At 45.6% G+C, this 17,880-nt stretch overlaps 1 protein-coding gene across 9 annotated transcripts in view; it reads right to left on the bottom strand.

Moving 5' to 3' along the window:
- The window catches only part of CACNA2D4 (calcium voltage-gated channel auxiliary subunit alpha2delta 4), a 105,525-nt gene that overhangs the window by 42,775 nt on the left and 44,870 nt on the right, over nt 1-17,880 (bottom strand). For all 9 annotated transcript variants that reach the window (XR_014943603.1, XR_014943604.1, XM_085540345.1 and 6 more), the window contains exons 23-26: nt 16,299-16,392; nt 15,000-15,095; nt 13,274-13,401; nt 10,888-10,968 (exon numbers count right to left, since the gene is read on the bottom strand). Coding sequence is in view for 7 of the 9 variants with exons in the window: in XM_085540345.1 (XP_085396471.1) it covers nt 10,888-10,968; nt 13,274-13,401; nt 15,000-15,095; nt 16,299-16,392 (399 nt within the window). In the remaining 2 variants the exon portion in view is untranslated. The remainder of the gene's footprint in view (nt 1-10,887; nt 10,969-13,273; nt 13,402-14,999; nt 15,096-16,298; nt 16,393-17,880) is intronic.

Genomic DNA, 17,880 nt, shown 5'->3' with positions numbered 1-17,880 from the left:
GTGAGAAAAAGCTAATTGTGTGGCATGTGGAATCACAAAAAGTGTTAAACCCTGCACAAGCAAACCCTTGTGTCACCATACTCACACTGCTGTACTCAATCACACTGTTAGGCTCAGCCCGACCTTCAGAGAGAAACGGGAAGTAGAATCCAGATAACATCCAAGGCGTCTCTTCTGTTGAAAAGGTATGTGCTGTGAGAGAATCACCACTGTTGTTCAACACTGTTGTGTCCATGACGCATTGTTTAATCTAATTTTACCGTGTAGGTACTGGAGCACACAGAGGTACTACTAAGCAGTTCATATAATAAGCAGAAATGTAGAGCTGAAAATAAAGCAAAGCCAACACACTCATCTGATGACTCTTGGCTCTTTTGGTTCACAGATCACCTGGGAGCAGCCTATGATTTTCTGCTATTTGATTTTCTTTTGTTTGGCAAATGTATTTGCTCTCTATACCTAACTACTCACACAGACATATAATTCTCTATATATTAACATGTAATTATGCATATGCCTATATAAAATACAGTGCCTCCTTGGTATCTTGTTCACAGCCTTTCAGAGTGCTTGTTGGTACTGGCAGGGAGCACAGGGCATAGGATCACTTTCCGTGTTCTTATTAGATAGGTGCAAGTCCCAGCCTGGTATTTCTGAGCACCAAAAAGCCCTCTCTCTGAGAACACTGTGTGATACAGACAAGGAGTAAGCACTCCCTAAAGAGTACAGTTACAGAATGGGGTGAAAGTGAACAAAAGACTTCCTGTGTCATTCTGGGGAGCTTCCAACAGCAGCAGCAACCCTAGAAAAGCAGAAGCAAAACAGCATCCTCACAGCTTTTCTCCTTTTAGAGGGTGGGAGAGAAGCAACCAAGGGGCCAGACCTCTCCTTCCTACAGTGGCACTGTGCTGCAGCCAGGCAGAGGCCATGCGTAGGGCACATGGAGCAAAGGAGAAAGCAAAGCATGATGCTAAGAATAACAAGCTGTCTTGTCTTGGAGCTTCTAAGCCAGAACAACGACGTGCTGCTCTTTGCTTGGGGCCCTAGGTCAAGATCTGGACCTTCATGCTTGTTTTTTCTCTGTTCTAACTCAGGAATAGACTTGCTCGTTAAGAACATCTGCAAAAAGTGAACATGTAAAGGGCACAGAAAGAGTGGCAAATGCAGGTATTTTGTTTGAGAAAAAACGCATGGACTATACACTGAGATATTCACCCAGCTCTGCATAAAGCTCAAGGGAAATATCCAGAGTAACAACAATGATTTGCATTTCTATAGTGCTTGCCTTTGGCAGCTCTCTGGGAGCTTGCAAGCATTAATGAATTCACAGAGGCAGAGATTCAGAGAGTATAAAGGCCAGAAGGGACTTTAGATCATCCAGTCTGACCTTCTGTGTATTGCACGCTATGGGAAAGTGTGCAGGAAAGAACCACAAACGTAATTTGAGGGTGACAGAAAATGCCTTGCTGTGAAAAGCTTAAAGAGCTCAATCTGTTTGGCTTATGAAACAAAAAAAATAGAGAAGTTATTCTGTAGAAAGTCTAACGGTGTGTTTGCACGCAGTTAAGGCGAATTTTCCAGAAAGGCAAACCTTTGATTTGAAAATATTCAAGAGATGAGAAAATCTGCTCGCTTCCCTTAGTACCTTACTACGGGAACAATTCATGCTCTCTGTTAGCATTCATACTTAGTATCTTATTTGAATCTGCTTGAATTCAGTTCCCGTCATAGGTTTTTTGTTATGCTTCTCCCTGGTAGATCAAAAATCAAACTTTTTGTAACCAGCATCTCTTACTTTGAAGATACTTTATACACTAATCAAATCATCTCTCATTCTTCTTTTTTCAGTAAGACAAGCAGATTTTCATTACATTCATTTTTGCTATAAAGCATTTCCTCTGATTTGGAACAATACCACAGGCATGTGTTGCGTTCTTTTCCATTTTTCCTCCCTACTGAAGCACACTCCTTAGCCATCAAAATCTGTGCCTTGCACTATTGACAATGCCTAGCTTTTGCCATTCAATAGTAAATATCACCTTTCCCTACATCCACCCACATCTCACAATACGCTTGCTAGGCTATGAGAGCATTATTCTTATGCAGGCAGATGGAAAAGATACTGCAAAAACCTATAAACCATTTTGAGGGAGTTGGTTAACAGGAGACTGGTTCTGATCCCCTCTACACCCACTTTTACTGTAGCACTGCTTCCTCAGATTTCAGACAAGATTCTCCACACTGAAGTGATTCCTGGTAAGAGAAAGTCCTTTACTTAAATCTGATGGTGTCCCTCCAGCATTTGCCACTTTCTAATTCGCTTCTGGTCTCATACGGTATCTTTCAGATCTCTCCCCAGGACATAATGCCTTTGATTCCTGTCACTCCTCCTCTCTCTCCCGATTTTCACTCTCTTCTGACTGATAATCCCTTTTCATCGACTGCCTCTGACCAGCTGCTTTTCAGATCCTCCTTTCTCTGATCTCCTCAACTGTCACTTCTCAGTTGCCACAAGTATGCCAGCCCCCACATCCCCATCTGCTTTTTAAAGGCTCATTATCATAAGCAGGGGCTTCTCTGCTCACTCCTCTTTACTCCACAAATACCCAAATCAATCCAGAGAAACCATCACTTTGCCAAAGGCTGAGGAAGGGCTTTAGGCCGGCCTTGCTCAGCTTGCGGCCTTCCAGGTGCACCACCACCTTCTGGCAGACTTTTCAAACTTCAGCTTAAAACCACAGGACTTTTTACCTCAGATTATGGCTGGAAAGCTGTTCTAAAGCTGCATGAGCCTAATGCCTAGAAACCCTCCTTTCATTTTCCACCCTAAATATCTTCATGGCCTCTCTATACTATGTTGTTTTCATACTAGCAATGTCCTTTAGTTTGTTTCCCCCAGGACGCACTTATTACAGCAATCCTATCAGCTGAAGTCATGACCCTTTCAATTCTCTCAGGATATGTTAATTAACTCTTTCCAAATTGTAGAATCACAGAATTATTTGATTTGGAAGGGACCCATAAAAGCCATCTGGTCCAACCCCCCTGCAGCGAACAGGGACACCCACAGGTAGATGAGGTTGCTCAGATCCTACGCTGAGGATCCTTGCTGAGATGTGTCAAGACAGACCCAGAAGACAAGGGCTGCCTCTAGTCCTGCTTGCTGTGCTCTCTGCCAGATCTTACAGAGTTCCCTGCACATGGATTTCTAATATTAGCTCTCAAGCATATGACCTTGTCTGTCATACTACTGAAATTCATTCTGTTTCTTGTACTCCTGACAAGGTCAAATAAAGCTTTCTCTACGATATCCTGGTCCTTCCCTGTACTAGCAATGCCTTCTAGTGTTGAGACATCAGGACACTTCCTCACTACCTACTTCTATTTGTGTCAGGGTCTCAGACTGATGTTAGCAAAGACTGAATGTGGCTGAACAGGGAGAGCTACGAGTCTTCTCCTTCACTCAGGGGAGAGCTACGAGTATTCTTTTATTGAATGGACAACTGATGTTGCTGTTGCTGTCAATGTGGACTCAATTTTACCTCCCTGCCCCTTACAACTCCTCTGTCTTTCCTTATCTCCTCCAGTTTATCTAATTGTTTCTCATGAGTGACTGAGACACAAATACAAGAACTCTGAACCTTCTAATGCCTTCAAGGAAAACAATCACCTGAAAAAAAGATATTGGGTTAGTCCAGCACAATCTAGTGTTGTAGAACTCAGGTTACCTGAATCCCTTTCCCCTAATCATATGATAATAATTACACTTTCCTTCAAGATCTCCTCTAAAGCACTAGAAGCATTATGGAGGTTGCACTGGTCTGAGACTGGCAATTCTCTCCCTTCCCTAATCCTGACTGCTGAATTTTCATTTTTCCAGCCAGCATGGAGTCACAACTGCAGGCAGAGTTGCAAAAAACCCTTGCTGTGTTTCCATATAGCAGCTCTGCCAGGGATGGAGCGCACCCAGGCCCTCGCACTGAGTGCACTAAGCAGCTTGAGCTGCTTATTCCAGTAGTCAGCTTGTTCCTTCCCCAAGGACAATATAGCTGTCCTTATTAATAACTTGGGTACACAGCCCTCTTTGGTTTTGGCTCAGACTATTAGTCTCCTTGATCTTGACTGCTCTCACTCTCCAGAAGTGGCCCCACTTCTTACTCTCTTTTTCATTGAATAGCTGCAGAATCTTTTGCTGTTAGCTTCAATCTCTATTGCAGGGTCTAGCTCAGCTTGACTTGTAAGCAATCCTCACTTTATCCCTACACTTCCTGACTTCTAAGACGTCGCTTTCTTTGCTGTCTCTTTTCCATTCCATGTAGGCTCTGCAGATCCAGCTTAAATAGTCTAAGCAGTTGCCTGTAGCAGCAGGCAGATGCAGGGTAGAAGAATCACACACTGGCCCACAACATTCCCAGAAAGCAGACCAGTCTCCCCTCACACACTCTAGGCACGTGCTCTCTATGAAAGCAGTGCCAGAAGAAGTCAGAAGCAGACTACCCTGCTCACACTCTGAGCAAGGTGTGGGCAACCCTTCTGAACCGAGGAGCCATGAGGGTTTGTTGATAGCCCGGAAACAGAGCAAGAGCAGAGCAGGCAGAGGAAAAGAGAGTTGCTATCAGTAAAGCCTCTATACAGACTGAGAGTACAGTGTAACTGCATTTGGGAGGAACAAGGAATATTTCTGAGAACATCATCAGGAATATTACAGTGATGAAGCTCTAAGCAAACTGGTCTGACCTCACAGCTAACCTTACTTTGAGCAGGATGTTGACAAAGGACCTCCTGAGGTGCTTTCCAACAGAAGTATCCTATGATCCTATGAATGAGACTTCTGTATCCCAGTGAGGGAAAGGAGAAGAAAAAGGTCTTGTGAGTGGAAAGGGCTGGCAGCAGGAGCCTCATTACATAGCTTTGTGATGGGGAGATTTGTGTCTTAAGGGGATAGCGCGGCAGAAGAGGGAGGAAATAGGCTGTTTGGTGTTAAAAGTCAGACTTCTCAGGAATAGACTGGAACCGCCTCAGACCTGCTAAATTTCTCAACCTGTAAAACTGGTCTGCTTATGCCTTGGCTGAATTTAGGCCAAATTGTCTCACATCATAATTCCTATACCCTGCTGTATTTACCACCCTCATCCCCACATTCACAGAGTGCCTCTGTGACCCTTTTAGGTCACTGTTTAGCTGCCACAGCTTGGCAGGCTGAGGAACCTCACGCTGCTGTGAATGGGAAAGCCTATCTTGTCTGTGACCCTAACAGGGTCTTCTGTCCTGCTAAAAACACAGTGCATATCAACAGACTGCTGCCACTCACCCACACCCACTACAAACAACATCTACACAGGTTACTCACGCATGTACCTATGTGTACACAGAACACACGAGTGTACAGCCGCACCTCATGGAGGCATATGTGCAAATATGTGCATGAATATACACAGTGTTGCTATGTGTGCAGACAGGTATCACAGCCATGCAACACACTGCAGAGAAACTGTTAGTGTATGCAAAACCACACAAACAGGCACGAATTCCCTCGCACGCTGTGCATCTATGTATTCTACATGCAAGATTCTCCCAGAGGCTCACGTGGCCCCAAGCAGACACAGGTCCCTGATTATTGTGGCCTGGTAGGAGTTAATGCAAGAGAGGATGGGAAAGAAATTAAAAGCCAAAAAAAAAAAAAGAAAAGTTGAAAGCCCAGCACATGATTCTTCTCCTATCACATCTGTGAATCCTGGAGCGCGAGAGTAATTGTCTGCAATGAGTCAGACCAAAAGGCACAAGGAAATGGTTGCTATGGCAATCCTTGCACTGCTCTAATTCGGCTCGGAATTAAAACGCTATCAAATAATTTGCAAGCAAAGGGAACACGGCAAAGGCGTCGGGTGTCAATCTAAAAAATCCAGCTATATGCAAGCCTCTCCTGAGTCAGTGTCAAGGGCTCTCTTCCCTTCAAGCGTGACAGCCATAGCAATCAGAGGAGCTACAGAGGCGAGAGCAATGGATAACCTCAGGCGAGAAGATTTCTGCCACACGCAGGCAAGAATGGGCTCCTGGGCTGGAGCTGCGGCCTGGAACAGGCTCCAAAGCTGGGGATGGACAGCTGTAGGGCCCAGGGGGCTCATCCCCTATACAACAGGCATTGTCCCCATGCACAGGGAGGTGCAGTCTCTGTGCTGAAGATCTCACCATTGACGCAGCCAGCACATACACTATGGATTAAAAGAAAACTGCTGGTGTCCAGTTGAAGTGGGTGGAATGCTATGGGAGGTATCTCACACACTTATTGTTTGCATTTTTTAGAGGATAAAACAAATGCATTTGATCCCACTGTCAGTAGCTACTGTCTTTTTTGCAGAGACATCTATACATAATGGAGAATGGAGAGATAGTGCTCTTGGCACACCACTGGCACTGTGTAATGCCAATAACCCGGCCTGCAGAAGACTGTCTCTACCCTTAGGCCAATCAAATGAGTGCTCACCGATAAGAACCTCTAGATGGATCTCCTGAGAGGTGGAGAAGGCACGGCTGCTGGTAGTACTAAAACCATGAGTGCTTCTGCTTTACTGACTGCCCCTGATGCTTCCTACGACTCAGATCCAAGCACTGCCCCTTCCGATGTCTCTTATTTTGTCAGATCAAAGAGCTGCCTGAGAAACTGCTTGGACTTCATGGAGTGCCAGGAGGGAATGGCATTAGGCAGAAACTAGCAGTAGTGGGAGGTAGTGGGATGAAAATGAGTTGGGTGTCCCTTCTTTTTGCCCACGCCACAACAGAATGCAAAGAAGATCATGTATTTCCATGAAGACTCCCATGCAATGCCTCAGAAGCTCCCTGACGTCTCTCCACTGGGACAATGTTGGCACAACAAGCAACATTAAAAGAAGTACAGCATTTGTTCTGAGTACGGCAGCACACGTTCAGGAGATCAGCTGCTCTCAGACTTTGTACTGGTAATATTATGCTGGTTTCCAAGTCAATCTAGTAAAATCATTTTAATCCTCCTGCTTGGATGCAGCTATTTCAGTGCAAAAGGCGCTCATGTCATTGTAGCTAATTTCCATGCATCCTAGCTGCTTCTGCAGGTGCAACTGTCACTTTCTGGAGAGGAACAGAGAGGAGGTTTTTATCCACCCAAACAGCAAAACTGTAGGAATACAGAACTGTGTGTAGATTAGGTTGAAAAGATGGCACGGCAACAGAACTGCTGAAAAAGGCACCTGCATCTCTTCCCTCAGTTCACTGGTAACAGCCAGCAGGAAGCCAAAATTGGGCCAAGGAAGAGGATGGAGAGACGTCAAGCTGGCCAGTAAACGCTTTTCAAATGAAGAGCTTCCATCATACTGATAGAGGCTGGATTTTAACCAGTGGTATAATGACAAAATTACTTTCCATTATCCATTTTTCAGACAGGCTGATTTCAAATACTTTTGAAAAAAATTGAAGCTTTTTTTTTTTTTTTTGAAAATCTGCTCCTGCAGTGAGTCCAGAGCTCTTCTGAAAATATTGGCCTTAATAACTCGGTGTCCCCAAACTCCCTCTGTACAATAAGATTAGTACTTCTCTTCTTTCAAGTCTTCTTTGGGCTTGCCTAGGACTCTTTCCAAACACATCTGTACATACTGTCGTCATTGGTAGGCAATAATTTCAGCGTGCCCAGTCACGGTAAATAAGAAGGAAAATTACCTTTGAATATAAGCAGAAGTGAGAGGTGGTGCATACAATAAACTTGAATCTCCCAACTGCTTGGCTGGATACCCTATTTGTTTTACTGGGGACAACAGAGTTTGTGCACATCCCATGGTTTGCTAATATCAGCTGTCTCTCATCCCCAAGACATGACAGCAATGGCATGGAACCGATTCACCAGAAAGAAGATCTTACCTGTCCCTGCTCTGACTGGCAGCCAGCTGGTCACCACATAACTCACACAGAGAAAAGGTCAGGCAATAAAAGAGACATCATACCCAGACCAAAGTGACAGTTAAACTCCTGCGCAGATTCCAGCAGTTTTGCTGGGGCTTTAAATCACTAAAAGCTGCTGTCAGCAACTACATGTGATTTCTGCAGCACACCCCTCCCCATCCCCCCAAGAGGACCATAAAGCCCCAGGCTACTGACTCAGAGGAGGGAGCAGATGACAGTGCTATCTGGGGCAGGACTTGGCTTGAGGAGAGTGCCATCGCGATTCCTTATTTTTCATTTCCAACTAAGTTAGAGCTTGTGAAAGGTACTGGACTGACATCCCACGAGAATAGCCGCCTGCTAATTAATTATAATTAATCATCCAGGCATTAGTTAATGTTTGCATAGTGCTTTGAGCTGCCAAAGCACAATATAACAGGTAGATAGTATTAACTCAAAGGAATATATATATATATTGTATAGTGGTTGATTTGCTGGCATGGCTTCCCACTGACTCTGAGACCACACAAACCCAACACTGTGTTATCTGAAAGACCTGTGGGTACCTCCAGCCCTCAAAACGTCTGCCTGATGTCCTACATGCCCCAGGTTCTGGGGCTTGGCTGAACCAAGCCATGAACAACCAGGGGGACGGAGGCCCCATGCTCCCCCTCCATTTCTACTCTCTGCCCTCCAGCCCAGCTGCTCCCTAATCCTAGCTGACAGCTCCCTTGCTCTCTGACAGAGCTCAGGCCGATGTCATCTTCCTGGACATTTGATTTTAGGAGTTTGCCTTTCTCTGCCTTGGCCAGGGAACGCCATTCAGCTTCCAGAACAAAAGGGGCCCTGTCACCAGCATCCTCCTGGCGGGGGCACGGGGGGGTGCCCCCTCCCCAAAGGCACAGCTGTAAATCCTAGAGCTTAATTTTTCACTGCACGCATAGTGAACATTTCAGCGTGCTTACAAATCCCCCCCAAGCACCATCAAGTCAAGCAAATGACAGTAACAATCAGTGGCAGAATGACAGGCCAGTTCATACAAATTGCACTTTTATAGGGGAACTTAAAAAGCCTTCTGTTGTCCCCCCTTTACAGAACTGTGACAGCATTTATCCAGAAAGTACAAGCCTATGCAGATATTTGGCTCTCTGGGAACAAGTGCTGGGTATCAGACTGATTTCTGGTAGTTTCCTGACTCTACATGAGCACAATTACCATGCTCACAGAGGGCTGATGCCATCTGAATAACAATAATAATAACAATCTGCATCCCATTCTGCTCTGATTGCCTCTTGTTGTGCCTCCACTCATGCTCATTCCCTCACCCCTCTCCACACCCAGTGTGGGGGCAGGACAGTATTGCAGCATCATTTTTGCTGCAGCCTCCACTGAGGGGTGAAACCCCTTGAACCGGGTCCTAGCCACTCAGCACTAGCGTGTAAGGAACAAAGGGAAACCTATACACTAACTCATACCTGCCATCCTCAAGATCAAGTAGTATTGTAATGGGTAATGTGACCACAACTCTTGTGGGTCTTTTTTGTTTCTTTTTTTTTTTTTTTTAATGACTACTGGAATTATGAAAGATTCAGATGATTAACTTATTCACTACTGGAAACAAAGAAAAGGGTAATATATAGTGTCACTTTGCTTCCTGAAGGCCCACAGCAAGTTGTAAACCCCTGCCCAGTATAGCAGATGGGATGCATGTACCTCAGGAAACCCTTGCACTCCCACTGAAGTCAATAAGGGCTACAGCTGGAGCCCAAAGGATTTTAGACCCTCTGGGAGAAAATGTTTCCCTCAGTGCTGCTGAATATACCATGTGTGAAAGTAAGCAGCGGATGATTGTGGTCATGTCAGCGAATATGCCTACTTGTGACAAGGACCCATGGTACCTCTGAGGTACAAAACCAATTGAGAATTCACTTCTATGTTTCTCTGATTATGAATGAGGAAAATGGTTTGTTCTGTATCATCTCCACAAATGTCTGAAATTTTGCTTTGCAATTATTGTTTTGACAGTTCTTTTCCCCCCTATCCTCTGCTGCTTTCTCCACCCTCGTTTTCTCACAGCAGAGGATTCTGCTCCTTCACAGCATGTCCACAGAGACAGTCAATTCAGCATCCCGGATAACTGAGGGGGTGGAAATCTCCACAGGGGTTGTGGAAAGTGCTGCTGACAGAAGAGAATTGGCTCTGTCAGGGGCAGCTCCTACAGCCACTTGTTCTTGCTTTAGCTCTTCTACCCAGAAGTTTCCTTCCTTGTATTTATGCTGAATGCCAAATCAACTGCCTGTATGCCTCTGTTCTAACTCACAGGTCAGGAAACGAAACAAAAAGAATCATGAAGAATAATCTTTTTCAAAAAGTGTTTTCTTCTCATCTCAAATTCATGACCAGAAAGATGCCCCAGAGCTGCACAGAATTGAAAAGCACTATTTTGTATCATCACTCCCTTAGATTGTAAGTACTATTGCAAACCCCATGTGATACTTTAAGAGTACTGCTCTCAACTGGAACTTACCGAGAGCCTGGAAATTAAGGAGGAGTTCATCAGATGAAGTTAAATTGCCATAATTTAACTTAATAGAAGATTAAAGATCATCCATTGCATCCTAGGTTTACCTAGGCTAGGTAAAAGCAGCAAAGTGCTGTCCTTTGAAAACAGTTCAGAACTTCAGAACACAGACTTCTCAATCTGCTTGTTCTCCAAGGAAATAGCCGGTCTCAGTCCACAAAGTCACTGGCACTGAAGATAGGAAGTTTCCATTCAGACAGCCAGCTTCCCTTCCAAAGACATGTCAGCCATTTGTACCTTTTCCAGTGTTCTTTGTTTAGCCTAGTTTTCAACATAACAATCATTTGTGACTCCTGTCACTTCCATTGCATGACAAGAAAACAGCTCTTGACTCCCACTCTCAATACAAGATGCTACTATTTGATTCTAGATAGGAAGAAAAACCAGGAATTTCCTACCTGCAGCAATACCCATCTTCCCATCGACAGATACAGCCACTGCTGTGCTAACCGTCACCACTTTTGGTAGGCCACCTCCCTCTGTCAACACAAAGAAACAGCAGGCTTGGTTGAATTCTCCACCAGAGATTAGGAAAATGCAGCAGGATTCGCATCCAGGTCAGTGCATACAGATGCACAGGAGGATCCAAAACTTAATGCACCTTCCAAACCACATTAAGAGACCCAAAGGGCTAATAAATAAGTAGACTTGTTTATCTCATGATACAAGTAGTATCCTCAGCATAAAATGTAAAGGATAGGCCTCCTCCAATCTGAACAGGCAGAGCTCTTAGGCCAGAAGATTGCTTTGCTTCATGTACCAGCTAAGCTTTGCAGACAGAGCAGAATCAGGATGGGAAATCCTGACATTAGCCCTACACAGCAAAGGCCTTGCTTACCTCCAGCTCTGCTACCCAAGACAGACTAGCATTACAAACTGGAGAGACGGATACAGCACTCAACGTACTTCCAGAGTACAATCCATTTTAGAAACAAAGTCTTGGGGGATTTATTCGGCTGTCTAAACTTTGTTATACCCAAGGGTGTCCTGTTTATGTTTTAGTTGCTCTTTTAAGTGTCCCTGCAGGTCCTGTGGCCCATCTGCCAGCCCCATGCAGATCCCTTGCATCCCACAGAGCAGTTAAAATAGCATGGCTGGATAGATTTAAGCAACTGAGCCCCATGTCCTCTGTCTTTGTTAGTGCAGTTGTTTCAACCTGCAATTGCCTGTGTGACAGATTCAATTTTGTATTTTTAAGTGATTGGGTTAGCTTCAGCTGGGGCACCTATTTTGAAACTGCCAGGGGACAGTCTGAAGGTCAGCATGATCGATTTAATCTGTGACTGACTCCTTCCTCGCACGCTGGATAGAAGACTCCCACTCAGATGGATGTGTCAGGGATCCTTTCCCTCCCAAGAGCTCAAGCATTTGTTACTGTTTTCCAATTCTGTTGTCATTGTTCTTGTCGGTACCCAGCATATCCTAAGCATGATTCAGTGGCTAAATTATTCTGATGACTTGCAGCGACTCCCCACTGGACTCTTCCCCAACACAGAAGTCAGCAGGTTCTTGCCTCTTGCATGGTAAGATGAGCATCTGCTGTGAAAAATCCTTGTCATGCAGTGGGCATATACAAACTTGTGTAAAGCATGGAAAGGGTATTTAAGAATCTAATCACCCAGAACTTGATGAGAAACTGGGTGGCCTGATCTGGCCAAGAGGTTTGCTTCTAAGGATGTCAAGTGAAATGCTCAGAGTCAGCTCTAACACTAAGCACAGTAGATCAGGGGAACTGGTTATTATTTTCCGGACTCTTCACAGTCATCTTGAATGATCTCATAGATCACAGTTTCACTGTGCTGAACTGCTCACCTCTAGAGTGACTAATAATCACCTCTACAGTTTAGAGCATAAAGTATTCAGGGGCAGGCATTACTTCTTATAACGTGCCTGTAGGGGTTTCAGGCAAGGGGGATCTTGGATTTGATTGAAGTTTCTGAAAATAGGAATGTTATACAAAAAACAGGGGCAGCTTCTTTTATTCTGCTTCCATCCACGCGAAACTACCTCCAACTGAAAAGGAAGCCACATCAAGCTGCAACCCCAAATGTTTAGCCAGCATTGATTACAGGGGTCTGGGTTGTTGGCTATCCCGGAGGGCCCCACAGGGTGTTCCTGCCTGTTTTTCTAGCCCAGTGTCTATTTCAGATGCTGTTGTGCACAAGGTTTCTCCTGCCATGCCTCCCTCTTTCTCTTCACTTGCCACCTAAGTGAGATGCAAAGGCGCTATGCAGAGAAAGAGGCTTTGGTGGAAGTTTTCAAGAGTTTCCACCTTCCACCCCTCTCTCTTTACATCTTGGTTCATCTCTTGCCTCCCTGTGTTGTTTTCTCCGTTTTGCTTCTTGCTTTTCCACCCACCAGCCTCCCACCACTGTGCCACAAAAAGCTTTGACAGCTAAAGTGCTGAGCTCCATGACAGAGACTAAATGCTAAGGGCCGGGGAGCAGAGGGGATTTCCACCTTCTGTGTAGGAGTCTCATAAAAGGGTTTTGTTTTGATTTTTAATTTCCAGCCTCTTCTGCTCTCTTCCAGCCTTTGAGGAAGTCCTGGCTGGCTCTGCAAACTCACAGGAATCAACACCTTAAGCAAGAGACACCAAAAAGCCATTCTTTGCTTTTCTCTGGTGTTTGCACTGATGGTTCTGGCCCTCTGCCCGTACACAGGGTGCACAAAACACCACAAGGCCTGACCTCTGCAATTCTCACTGTGCAAGGGAGGCAATAAAGGGATCGGAACGAGCCCAAAGCTTTCTCTTCTCTCTTCTTGCATTCAGGCTGAAGTTACCTGAGTCATCTTCTGAAACGATGCTGTAGATGAAGCTCCCAGGTGGATGCTCGGCTGCCCGCCGGTACCACAGAGGGAAGTGGTCCATGGTGAAGATACTCTCTTTGTCCTTTCGAGTCAGGAATTTCCTGCCGGATGAAAACAAAGAGTCACCTTTCGCACAGGGCAGCTCTGCTCGGGGATCCTCCTTCTGCAAGCCCCAGGACCCGGCAGACCCCCCGCCCCGCTCCCCGCCTCTCTGGGGCCAGCGAGGCCGCCGCGCTGCTTCCAGCCGCCCGCCAGGTGCCGCTGTTGCCCAGGCCGAGGCCTGCGGTGCCGCCCCCGCCCCCACGGCAGCCCCGAGGATGGGCGAAGGGAAATCGCGGCCCTGGGCTTGGCAACGGCCTCGAGCGCTGGGAATACGTGCCCTTATTCCACCTCCACCTCTCCCCTGGGATGCAGCGTGGGCCGTCGTGAGAGAGCGCCGAGCGGGGCAAGGGGGGAGAAAGCGAGGTGCTAGATATTGAACTCCTAGCGATGAGCAGACTTAAGAACTTGAGGAAATGGGTGCTTCTCAAGAGCAGAGGATGGGTGCTGAGGGCATGGCCTGCCAGGCAGCTCAGGAGAGCCCTGGTAAAAATCAGGTCATGGCCTTCCCTGCAGAGCTCTCCTTCTTGGCTGACAAATCCCCCTTTGTTTTCAGGCTCTCCTTTTGCTGAATGTTTTGTCATAACACCAGTTAAGTCATTTATACAATTCATTCCTTTCATGAGATCCCAAAAGTGCCTCTCCTGTGACATGCGGGGATCTGTCATTGAAATGTAGTGACTACGACTGTTCAAAAACACTGAGCAACGCTCCTGATGAGCAGCGTGGGGTACTGAGTTATTCTATTTGCTTTCTATAGCACTCTTTCTTCCTTGACACCAAAGCCTGAGAATTCTGAGTTATCCAAGACTGTCTCAGAAACAAGGCAAGAGGGGTGTGCACTTAGGCACAGTGTAGCTCTCTGCTTTGGACAGATGATTCATATCTGAGAAAGTGGGAGAGAGCGAAACACCTGCCAAGAAACTAAGGACCACCACCACCATCCTGTTGTTCCATCTGCCTCTGCAACCTGTCCTTTCATACAGCAGAATGTATCAGTCTGCATGTTCGGAACTCATCAACAACAAAAATCTATGCCCTTTCCATTTCAGAAACCTCCACTGAACATGCACTTTTGCCCTAAGGGAGGGGACAAGTGAATGAATCATATATGACAGATGTCAGTCACATCACTTAATGCATCACTGGAAAACACTGGGATAGTAATGCGATGTGGGCCATGTGAGAGCCAGAACAGAATAACACAGAGAGGAACTGAGTCAGAAAGATCAAACCTAGCCAAGCTGGGATGTCATAGGGCACAGGAGTGCAGAGCCTTTACATTACAGAATGCTCCTGGGGATATATAATAATGATGGACATTTTCTCTGTTTGCTGACTGGAGTCAGGGAATAATAGAAGTTTCTTATTTTCCAATGAAATTAATGTACTTTGGAACAGCACTTTAGGAAAAAAATAACCAAAAGGAGCGGAGCAACACAAAGGACCTAATACCCTGATTTCGTCCACCAGCTCTCATGCCACCAAGATCCTGCTCCTTTCATTTCTGTATCCTCAGTTAGATTTCTAAGCCTGGTTGTGGTTTCAGATACACCTACAGAGACACAGAGGAATCCCTTAGTGCAGCTTAGGGACTTACCTGTTAGAAAGTTTCTCGGAGCCCACATACAGAGCACTCCTCATGAGTCCAGCCCTTGTGCCCAGAAATGCCATTTCAATCCCTCCCTCAGACTCCCTGTGGAATAAAAACACATTAATGACAGCAAGTTCTTCCGAGCTAACAATTGGCAGGCTTAGACTTGTGCCTCGATTGACACAATGGAAGCTTGCTCATTTGGTTCATTGGAATTAGAAAAGAAGCTGCTCTCCTGCTAACTCTGCTCCAGGCTGCCTGCATGTAGGTTGAATCGAGGAGGGCAGACTACATGGAGAAAATGGCTGTCTCAGGCATGCACAGGACAGGTAGGGTAGCAGACTGACTGTAGATTGATTTGTATGTGGTTTATGAAGGAGTTATGAAGGACACTGGTGGGAGAGCTGCATGGTGAGCTGCAGTGTGGTATGGAACAGATGAGAGGCACTTTCTGGTGCAGCTGCTGAAGGATGGTGCTGGTATTTGGGTGTTTTAGCTCAACTGCCCTGGCTCAGTCTCCCTCAGCAGTAGGGATACTGGTAACTGAAACAGGAGCAGGAGTCCTGTGGCCACGCACCACTGTGAGTAGCATGTTGTTTGCTGAAAGTAGATCTGTGTGGCATGATACCAGATACTACAAGCATCAGGTGCCTCACTGGGACTATTAAATAGCATGTTTGCTGAAGCCAGCCTGTCCTCTTCCTTCCAGAATCTCAGTCCTCACCAGGCATCAACAACAGACACAAAATCAAACTCTCTTCTCCACTGCTGGTAGGGGAACAAATTCCTTGCCAGCTGGGATGGAGCTTTTGCTACAGTCGTGTGGAAGTCAAGCCAAACCATGTTGCCGTCATTCAAAGGGATAAGTGATGCATAGGGAAATAACTCATACAAATTTTAAATTGAAGTAGTCTCAAGTGCCCTGAGATCCCAAACTGTCAACTACTGAGATAAATGCTGTGCATCTGAGTTGAACATGGTGAAGAAATGATGCTGAACACCCCCTGCAGTGACACATCTGGATCACTCTTGTCTTCCAGTAATAAACATTTGGTGTTAATATTCTGTTACCAAAACAAGCCCTCACCAAACTACAGGCTTCCTTTAGAGGGCCCAGCCAGCTGGAGTTTTCTCCTGAGAGACACTTTTGAGCTATTTCTAAATCTATTGAGCTACTTCTAACAGCTTTTTGAGCTATTTCTAAAGTTTCTTAGATGCTTTGCAGGGATCTGTGACTGTTTTCCACACCATCTGGAAACACAGCTTCAACAGTGTGTTACACATACTTATTTCTCAGTCACTTACGTGGACATATTGAGGGCTAGTGTTGTCCAGTAGGCTTCCATGGGTGCGGTGACCACTGCATCAAACAGAACCTCCTGGACCAACTCCTCATCGCCTACAGAGGAAGGTGAACAAGAGTCAGAAGAGAAAGATGTGTCCCCGTAGATATCTCAAGAAGTTCCTCACTGGGGACCATTTGCCTGGCCCAAGGCAGTGGAGCAACAGGCACAAATGAGGCCTCCATTTGTAGGACTGAAAACATGACCTACAATCCTCGATGGAGAAGAGCACAAGATGAGGTGTTACAGCTCAGATCTTAACACTGGTTCCCCTGCAAGCTCAGTGGAAGGGTTTATGTTTGAAAGTGTAAGCAAATGAGAGGCTTTCAAATGAAGTTATTCATCAGGCCTCAGATTCCTGCCTTAACCTTTCTTCTGGGTGCCCTGTTGTGAGGATACCGTCTACCCCATTCCACACAAAAAGATTTCTTCAGAGCCCCTAGTGACTTCTTGATAGTCACTTATCATGTCACATGCCCTTAGTTAACCACATGTCCTTACTGTAAGTCTCAGCAAGTGCTCTCCTGTCCACATACTTGACCAGTCTAGATTACCATTTCAGTCCAGTCTGCAGTGGGTCTGAGAAACATTTAGAAAAGTTATGAGACATTATGTGCTAAATTGTATAGTCTAAAACCCCGTTTATTTGACCCTATTTCCATTTGTCTCACACCATGAGGATGGGATGGCTGTCATATTGCAGATGTTTTGGGCAGAGCCATCTTCTCCTTTTCAGTGTTTCTGGCTTCACATTCTGTCTTGAGCCTCCAGGTATCCCCAAATCTTTCTTTATCATAGCTGGCAGGATACATATCTCCATCTCCCTGTCATTCAGAACTCAAAATCAGAGGTCACCAGCTGATCTTTCCTTCCTCAGGCCCTACATGCCTAGGTTGTGCCCTAGTCTTACTTCTTTTTCTCTCACAGCCCTTCGAATCTGCATGCTTCTCCCACTGAGCTCTCCCAAAACTTTCCTCCTTCTTCCTTCAGCTGCTACGTCTCTTTTCAGCCTTCTCCAAACACAGCCAGGAGGGGTCTGTTCACACAGTATAAGAGAGGAACAATTATCAGATTACAGATTACATATAGGTTTAGTTTTAAGAGATTCAGATCCTTGAAATCCTTGTCTCAGAGGTTTCTGAAGCATTACATACAAAATATTGATTCAGCACTTCACAGAACTAAGAAGGCTGAAGCCATAGAGGTTGGGGTGGACTGAAGGTCATCCTAAAGCTAAAGGGAGATTCCATACATAATTGCCTACTTCTGCTTACCAACAGAGTTCTCACTCTGTAGTGGTGCTACATCAGCTGCTTATGTGGCTGCACTTCACATGGAGAATTGGACCTGTTGCAAGGGATGAGCAGCAAGGAAGGTAATCATTCTGTAATGTATTTTTTTCCCTCTCAAATCAATTACAAATTGTGTTTGGAAAACAAAATTAATAACATTTCTCTGAGAGAGATCATCTGTCTGTATGGCGCAGTGCAGCCCCAAGAGGATGCTACCTGTAACTCTGGGGAGCAGAATAGTCACAGCAGCTT

The sequence above is a fragment of the Coturnix japonica genome, chromosome 1, assembly GCF_054131305.1.
Source record: "Coturnix japonica strain WE chromosome 1, WE-NBRP24, whole genome shotgun sequence".
Taxonomy (NCBI): domain Eukaryota; kingdom Metazoa; phylum Chordata; class Aves; order Galliformes; family Phasianidae; genus Coturnix; species Coturnix japonica.
This window is presented reverse-complemented; position numbering and strand designations above follow the sequence as displayed.